Source organism: Galeopterus variegatus, unplaced genomic scaffold (genome assembly GCF_000696425.1).
Source record: "Galeopterus variegatus unplaced genomic scaffold, G_variegatus-3.0.2 Scaffold1458, whole genome shotgun sequence".
NCBI lineage: Eukaryota > Metazoa > Chordata > Mammalia > Dermoptera > Cynocephalidae > Galeopterus > Galeopterus variegatus.
Window position 1 is genome coordinate 389,422 of NW_007727569.1, and position 9,123 is coordinate 398,544.

General features: G+C 46.0%; 1 protein-coding gene across 1 annotated transcript; it reads right to left on the reverse strand.

Moving 5' to 3' along the window:
• Positions 1–5,227: 5,227 nt before the first annotated feature.
• MIP (major intrinsic protein of lens fiber) lies at positions 5,228–8,642 on the reverse strand. The gene is made up of 4 exons (XM_008577200.1): positions 8,245–8,642; positions 7,591–7,755; positions 6,951–7,031; positions 5,228–5,597 (listed from the first exon to the last, which is right to left on the reverse strand). The coding sequence occupies exons 1-4, from the start codon at positions 8,602–8,604 to the stop codon at positions 5,412–5,414; spliced, it is 792 nt and encodes a 263-aa protein (XP_008575422.1). The 5' UTR covers positions 8,605–8,642; the 3' UTR covers positions 5,228–5,411.
• Between the last annotated feature and the right edge of the window lie 481 nt (positions 8,643–9,123).

Genomic DNA, 9,123 nt, shown 5'->3' on the forward strand with positions numbered 1-9,123 from the left:
AGACCACAACTTCAGATAAATGCAATCATCTGCTTTATAGACTCTTAGACTCAAATCTAGACTCAGACTTGCTGCAGAAAACCAAACAACACTGTATAATGATACACAACAAATGTATAGCCTCCAACCTGAGTAGGGCCCTCAGCCTGATCCAGCAAATCTTTTCTGTATTCCTGGTGTACTTCCTCTTCCTTTTCCCAATGACCAGATGTTTCTAACTTTTCATCATTATCCTCAAGCCCCTTTACTCCATTCCTTCCACCATTCTTGGCTGGTGTTTCTGCCCCTTTCTTCCTGGGAGCAACTCAATTCCCTCCACCCAAGCCTAAAAACATATTTCAAACAACCACCCTCACCTCTTTGCTTCTTATCTAAGTTCTCCATTTGTGATCTTTTTTTTTTTTTTGGTGGCTGGCCGATATAGGGATCAAACCCTGGACCTTACTTATAGCACCACACTCTAACCAACTGAGCTGACCCGCCAGTCCATTTGTGATTTTGATCACTTTTTGTCCCTTGGTTGGTTGTTCCTCATTTCTCATTTATTTCCAACCTTCCCTTTATACTTTATAACCTTCTCCATATATTATGAGTTGCTCAAACCTCTTTTTTCAAGGGGGGAAAAAAATCCAACATAAAATAAAACCTTCCCTTGACCCCATATTGGCTGTTCCTCCTCTCCCCAAGTGCTGAGGTTCTGTAGGCCTACATCTTTAGTCTTTTTCCCATCTCACTCTACACAGCCTCCTTGGGCAAACTCATCCACTCTCACACTTCAACTACCATCTGAGCCGGTAGGCAGCAAATCTGTATCTCTGGCCCCTCTGAGCTCTTGACAATGTTAAATTGACTAACAAATAGCATTCTTCACATTATATCTCAAAGATACCTTATACTCAACATGTCCAAAACTCATCTTCCCCCCAAGTTTGTCTCCACTTCTGTTTTGGATCTCTTAAGGTCTGACACTATCTCCTCAGTTGTTCACATTAGAAGAAACCTAGGAGTTATCTTAGATACCTCCACCCTATTTAACTTCCTTAAGCTCCTCTATCCAGCCCCTGTCTACCCCCATTGCTACTGCCTTAGTTCAGGTCCTGAGCACCTCTTGATTAGATTACTCAATAGCTTCCTAACCTCTTTCCCAGCGTCCAGTTTTGTTTCCTTAAATTTAGCCACAATACAGTTTCCTGATTTGGCAATATAATCACCCTGCTTAAAACCCTTCAATGGATACACTGAATGGAAATATCTACCTTTCACTTTGGTACTATTTGACTTGTTTACCACTAGCATACATTACATATAAAACTAGTTTCTGACTGGACAGTTAGCTCACTTGGTTAGAGTGTGGTCATGATATCACCAAGGTCAAGGGTTCAGATCCCCATACTGGACAGCCACCAAAAATTTTTAAAAATAAAACTAGTTTCAGTGACTCCCCTGCCCCACCCCCATGCTTACAATACAAAGTCCTTCATGATCTGCCTGCTGGTTACCTTTCTTTCAAGCTTCTCTCTCAAGCCACTCCTCTGTCCAGAATGCCCTTCTCCCACCCCTCTAAGACTATCAACTTATCTTTTAAGACTGCCCAAATGGCACTTTCTCCTGACTTCTCCATACAGAAGCAACTTCTTTCCCCTTTGTGTTTACTTTGTGCCACATACAGATTTCCTTCATGGCACTTACATCTCATGTTGTACACAAGAGTTAAAACAGATTGTTTAAAATGTCTGTCCTATTAGCCTTAGATTCCCTGAGGACAGGAACTGTTTCTTGAGATTCACCTTTGACTTTTTAGGGCCTGGTTACTAGATCAAATTTTCCAGGGGATGCGGCTTGGGTAAAAGTGTTTTGAAAATGCTCCCCATGTCATTCTAACTCAATCCCCTGTTAACAACTTCACTAAAATGTAAACTCCTTGAGATCAGGAATCATCACTACTGGCACAACATAAGTGCTCAATAAATGCTTTACTAAACTGAACTGAACTGAAGTAGACAAGTCTCTAAGTTGAGGGAGGAGAGGTTGGGGCTGGAGATTTGGAGGCATCAGGATATAAGATGTGTAAGCGCAGAGTGAGAGGAGTGTTCCATGTGTTTTTCCTACCAGACTGAGTTCCTCAAGGGCAGGAACTCTGTCCTATTCATCTTTGTACATCTGGTGCTGAGCACAGTGCATGGTACATGTTAGGAGCTCAGTAACCCTTCACTGAGTTGTATCAGTGCCACGGATAATCCAGGGAGGTACAATACTTCAGGGACACAAAGAAGTGACTAGCTTGGCCTAGTAGGGCTGGATAAATTGGTTTTCAGAAGGACAACTGAGCTCATTCCTCAAAGAGAAGTTCATCTGGAAGAGAAGTGGCAAGAACTTCCAAGTAATGGGAACAGCAAAAGCCTAGGTACTGAAATATGAAGAGCACGATGCAGACACACCCCTTCCATGTGGCTGGGAGTCAAGTGCATTAGATAAGAGATATGTTAGGGAGCTTCAGAAAACGAGGCTGAGAGGGTCAGAGCCAGACTGTTAATGGCCATGGATGCCCACCAAAGGATTTACGCCTGACTGTGGGTGGCCAAAGAGGAGTTTTAAACGTAAAATAAAATGACCAGCTTGACTTTTTATGGGGGGGAAAAAAGGCAGAGTGAAGAATTGAGAATGTATTGAAACATCACACTGTACCCCACAAATATGCACAATTATTACGTGTCAATTAAAAATAATTTTTTTAAAAAAGGACTTCCGAGACTCAAGGGAAGGAGGCTAATTAGTGGCTGATGGTCCAACTGACAAACAAAAGCTGTATTCTCTTTAAGCTTTATAAAAAGGAGGGAAGGAAGAAATCATTCTATAAACACCCAAGATTTAAGTCAAGCGGCCTGTGAATTCTGACCCTTGCTGACCACCGAGCTGCACAGCTGTGTTTTCGGATCTGAATTGGGTGGGGAAATTCCGAAGTAGAAATCCCCAGGAACCTTCTGTCCTAGTTTAGGGGTCCCAAGTTCCTTCCCATCAGAGACCCACCCCGCTGGAAGCCCAAACTGTGCAGAACCGCGAAAGGGGAAAGCAGCGTCCCGGATGGATTGAGAACGCAGCGGCGCCTGACGAAGGGGCGAGGCGGGAAACTGCGCGTGCGCGCCGACAGCGCGCCCGGCCCCCTACCTTTAAACCAGATGGCGGGAAAGGGAACTCGGCGCCTCCCAAGAGTGCCCCCGCGGCTTCGAAGGGACCCATGTCCACTTACAACCCTCTCGCCATTCACTCACCCGCTCCCCGCGGTCCTCAGGAGCTCCGCGGAGCCAGGAGCCCCGGAGCGGAGGGCCGCAGACTTTCCCGCCACCAGGCTGGCGAGAGAGCGGGGCGGGGCAAGCTGGACTGGTCCACATGACTGCGAGCGAGCGGGGGGTTGGTGATGAAGTGTGAAAAGGGAAGCAAGTACAAGGACTGTTTTATCTGAGTCGCTCCTCTACTTTGACCTAAAAGTCACAGCGCTATGAATTTTCTGCTGGATTATAATAGGAATCAAACTCCGGATAGCGGTGAATTTACAAACGTTCTTCCCTTTCTCCTAGTCAAGTGGACCATTCCAAAGTCTTCAATGGTTAGTTACAAAAGTCGCTTTATTTGGGAGGAAGTAGGGAGCCGAGGTGTTGGGAGGAGAGGTATTTTGACGAGGGTAGGGGATGGGACAGGTTGTCTATTAGACTACAGGCATAAAATTAAAGCTTGCGAAGTATGCAAGAGGCTCTCATCAAAGGAAGAGATCAAACAATAAATATTCATTGGTCAGTTGAGGGTCTCCTCCAACCTCTGTTTAGATGAGTGTATTTTGCCAACAACAAAAGAAGATAGGGCTCAAACGAATAATTAGCTCCTGAATTATTATGCATTTGAATAGAAGGAATCAATTTCTGGGATACGAGGGAGAGAGTTAGAAGAGATTTGCTGTGAGATGAAAAGACAGATGAGAGAGAAGAGAAAGGACACATACAAAAAGAAGACTATGGAACTAGTGATGAAAGCAGAAAGATGCCATTTGAAGAGTGTCTTGATTTGCTCTAAATAAATTAAAAATCTGAGAGTCAAAGCCTCTCCCTTCTTGCCCCCTCGCCCCCAGTTATGCCCCTGAATTTGCTTCAGGCATCAAATTTCCTGTTTTGGCCTTAGGGAGCAATTTAGCGCTTCGGTACCATCCGCCAGGAGGCCACCCAAGGGATGTCAGGCAGACCAATTAAGCTGCTTAATTTTTCTAGATTCTAGGCTCACCCATGCCTTATTTGGATTGGGAGCTCCCTGGCCCAGGGCCTCTGAAGAGATCCACTATGCCAGAATGAACACACAACCCAGCCAGTGGATGTAGACAGGTTTATGTGGCTTTACAGAACAGCTCAAATCCCAGTGTTCACTTTTCTCAGAGCTACTTCGCTACCCAAGTGCCTGGGGCAAGCATCCCTGAGATAAGTAGACTATATTCTCCCAGTAACTTCCCCAAAACTTTTTGGTACACTTGCATCTTGATCTGGGACTAACACTTCCATTTCCTCTCCTATCCACCTCCCTTGAGTCCCTTCTCCCAGCCCTTGGAATGCCTTGTCTCCTCCATTTCTCTCTATCTTGCCTCCTGTGAGGAGTAACTCCATGGTTCCCTGCTCCCTCTAGAGCCATACACTTGACTGACAGCAGGGTAAAGGCCAGAAACTTAAGGTCTTGATTCCCTGTGCTCACCACACTGGGTTGGGGAGGGAGGTATGGGATGATACATCTTTTCCCTTCCCTAGCTCTCATGCCCCAAAACTCAGACACAGCCATGCTCACCCACATTCATATGCACAATCGTGCACACGGCGAAGGGAGGTGGGATGGGGAGGAAGGGAAGTTTGCACCAACCAGCTCATGAATGCAACTTGAAAGATTTCACACAGCAAAAATTAAAAAAAAAAAAAAAAAAAAAAAAAAAAAAGTAACTCCATGGTTCCCTGCTCCCTCTAGAGCCATACACTTGACTGACAGCAGGGTAAAGGCCAGAAACTTAAGGTCTTGATTCCCTGTGCTCACCACACTGGGTTGGGGAGGGAGGTATGGGATGATACATCTTTTCCCTTCCCTAGCTCTCATGCCCCAAAACTCAGACACAGCCATGCTCACCCACATTCATATGCACAATCGTGCACACGGCGAAGGGAGGTGGGATGGGGAGGAAGGGAAGTTTGCACCAACCAGCTCATGAATGCAACTTGAAAGATTTCACACAGCAAAAATTAAAAAAAAAAAAAAAAAAAAAACACACATAAGTTAAAAAATAAAGAAGTACATGCCCCTCCCCACAGTCTCTTTCTTCATCCAAGGGCTGGCTCAGCCCCTCCACGTACACCCAGAAGCTTTCTGCTCTCGCTATACAGCTGGAGCTTTTACAGGGCCTGGGTCTTCAGTTCAACAGGTTCCCCTGTGCCCTCTGGTTGTCCATTGGGGTCACTGGGTCTGGCACCCTTGAGGATAGACAGTCTCTCAGAAACACTCTTGAGTCGGGGGAAGAGGAGAAAGTCGTAGAGGAGGCTGCCCAGACCCCCTCCAATGATTGGGCCCACCCAGTACACCTGTAGGAAGAGAAAAGAAATTCTCAGGCTTAGGGAAGGGACTGAGCAGCAAGGCTGCTCTTTTTCCAACCCCCTCATTGGAACACAAGACATCCTACACCTGACACATACAATTGGGCATTATCTAAGTAGAAATCAGTGTTTGTTTTTTGTTTTTTAACCTCTAGACTCTACTCCGCTGCTGCCTGTACCTCAAAACTCACTATTTCTTTTCTGATTCATTAACCTACTCCTTTATCCCACACCTTCTTATTAGCATATCTAGCTTATATATTGCTTTCAAAAAATTTTTGTAAATTGTGTAAAATACATACCATAAAATTTACCATCTTAAATGTTTTCAAGTGTACAGTTTAATAGTGTTAAGTATTTATATTGTTGTGCAACCCATGTCCAGAACTTCTTAATCTTGCAAAACTAATGCCCATTAAACAACTGCCTATTCCATGCCTCGCCCCAGCTTCTGCAACCCCCATTCTACTTTCTGTCTCTATGAATTTGAGTACTATAAATATGTCATATAAGTAGAATCATACAGTATTTGTCTTTTTATGACTGGCTCATTTCACTTAGCATAATGCCTTCATGTTTCATTCATGTTGTAGCATGTGTCAGAATTTCCTTTTTAAGGCTGAGTAATATTCCATTTATGCACATACCACATTTTATTTATGCATTCATCTGTTGAGAGACCCTTAGGTTGCTTCTACCTCTTGGCTATTGTGAATAATGCTGCTATAAAAATGGGTGTACAGCTTCGAAATTTTTTGAATTATTTTCATATATTTGGCTTGCATGTGGCCAAAACAACATAAACATAGCAAATATTTACTGAGGACTTACTCCGTACCAAATTCTGTGCTAAGTGTTTCACACATATAACTTTCACACTTATTTCTCATAACACCCCGTTTTATAGTTAAAGAGACTTATGTGTAGAATGATTGAGTTATTTCCCAGTGGTCACACACAAGGCTAGTAAAGAATAAGAACTGGGGTGGATGGGGCCCAGGCACATTTGTGCTCACAACACATCCCAATCTCTAAGGGCAGAGGTTATTGTCTTCATATTTATTTATCTATCCTAATAGTCCCTAGTTTTGGCATTCAGTGGATATTCAGTAAAAATCCCTGACTAACCAGAAAAGGAATAATATGAGTAAGAGCCCTCTCCTTCCAGCAAAATAATGAATTCTGCTCCCACAGACATGCCAAACTCTCTGACTGCCCCCTTAGCTGAGTGCTGGTAGAGCAGCCAACACATCCAAATGGAAAGCAGGAACCAAACCTGGAACCTGCAGTCCACACTCATCCAGAAGGGCTCCAGGATCTCACTCCTCTCCCCTCACTCACCCAGTGGTTGGTGAAGTTCCGGGTGAGAATGGCAGGAGCAAAGGAGCGGGCAGGATTCATGCCTGCACCAGTATAATACATCTGCAAAAGGCACAATTGTAACTGAGACACCCCCCCCAACACACACACACACACACTCCAGCCCAGCTTCTCTTCCCACAACCCACATTGCCCCTGAGGGCTGGCATCTTGTCTCCAGCCAGCAGCAAGTGGGGAAGGAACACATTCATGACTCTCCAGGGGGTCTCACAATGGGGTGAGGGCACTGATACTCCATCTGGGAACAGACTGTGGATCCACAGGCAAAGTCCACATCACCCATGGTGCATGCATTTCTACCTTGGGGTCAGGAAGGACTAGATATAGCAGTAATGGCCCAATGGTAGTGAGTTATCAGAACTTATTAACATTAGTGTCACTAAAGTTGATATACAACCCCCCACTGCTAAATTTGACTGGTTTAAAAAAAAAAAAAAACAATGAAGGGATAGGACAGGGTTGATTCCTCTGTGCCAAATGACAGAGTGAGGATAATGTTTATGTTTGATAGTGGGGTGGGCAGGAAGAATGCTTAAAAGTTGGGAAAGGTTTGGGGGCCCTGGAATCCTTGAATGAGAATTTGCTCCCCTCTTCTGCTTACCCCAAAGAGGTGCCCCAGGGTGAGGGAGAAGCCAACAGCCAGGGCCACGGAACCCAGGCGGCCATTCCGCCTCTCGTCATATGTGGCAAAGATGCAGAGCACAAACTGGAGTGTCAGGAAGATCTCCACCGTGGTGGCCTGGCCCACGCTCACTCCAGGGTGCAGCTGAGCAAAGGAAGAAGAAGGGAGGCAGCTCATTAGAGCTGCAAGCGTTACCTCCTCAAGGCTTCCCAGGCAGGGATCCCCTTATGGCATCAGTTCCCTGGAAAGGAATGATAATACAACCCCCTTCATAGTAATTGTATTTGTATCTTAATTTTTCCTAACAATACTCCTTTGTGGTGGAAATGATCGCACCCACTTACATGGATGAAGAAACTGAGGCCCCATGAGGTAAAATAAGTTTCCTTAAGAATCTGCAAGGAGTTGGAAGGAAAGCTAGAACCCAATCTAAGTTTTCTTTACTATCAGTCCAAGGCTCTAGGCTTTCCTTATCCCTCCAGACCATCTTGATCCTCCCCACATCGGCACATGCACACAGATGCACATTTTCCCAGACCTCCCAGGAGCTGATTCACCTGCACCAGGCAGGGAGTCAGGACAACAAAGAGTCAAAACACCAGGTTCCCCCAGCCCCTCTCAGCTGACCATTACCGTGTTGAGTGCTAGGTTTCCTCGGACGGCAGGCGGGGTAACACTATACAGCACGGCGGCCCCTGCCACAGCTCCCAGGAGCTGGGCTGCCATATAGCAGAGAGCACGGAGCAGGGACATCTGGGAGCCCACAAGGAAGGCAAAAGTGACTGCAGGATTGACATGGGCTCCACTGATGTGGCCCACAGCCTGCACCAGTGTAGCCAGGGCCAGGCCAAAGGCCATAGCCACCTGCAGGACTTGCAGGGGTCCAGGGGCCCAACGCAGTGAGGCCCCCAGCCCAAAGAAGACATAGAAAAGGGTGGCAAAGAACTCAGCGAATATGGCCCTCCAGAAGGAGGCTGACCGCAGTTCCCACATGGCAGGGGGGATGGGCACGGTGCCTGGGTCCCTGATACCCCCCTGGCCTGGTCTGGGTGGACAGTCCCCTTTATAGAGGACTCTTAATCCCTGGGAGGGGCAGGCTGAGGTAGCTGGCCCAGCCTCTTAACCCCTTCACAGCTGTGGAGGGCTGGTCCCACTTACATACATCTGATAAAGCTGCTGGATTTTCTCTTCTCTCCTCAACTGGAAGATGAGCAGAGAGAGTTACCAGCCACAGGGGTGAGGGTGCAGATGGTATCAGAGCTGGCAAGACTCTGAGAGGGAGGGACCTAGAACAGGGGGATTGAAAGAATTTGCCCTTCTATTTGTGTCCAAGTTGGGGTTCATAGTCCTGACTGACATCTATATTAAAACATTTTTCAATTCTGTGGGAGGGGGAAGGGAATAGGGGAGGGGGAGGGGGAGATTGGATAAGGGGCATAAAGAATAAGTATGATTGTAACAATGAATATGCTAATAAAAAATAAGTTAAAAAAATATTTCTCAATTCTCCCT

Coding starts and splice junctions, on each gene's coding strand:
- MIP (XM_008577200.1), bottom strand. CDS start 8,604: ATGTGGGAACTGCGGTCAGCCTCCTTCTGGAGGGCCATATTCGCTGAG. Junction 7,756..8,244: donor GAAACCTAGCACTCAACACG/GTAATGGTCAGC, acceptor TCCTTTGCTCAG/CTGCACCCTGGAGTGAGCGT. Junction 7,032..7,590: donor CCCTGGGGCACCTCTTTGGG/GTAAGCAGAAGA, acceptor TGCCTTTTGCAG/ATGTATTATACTGGTGCAGG.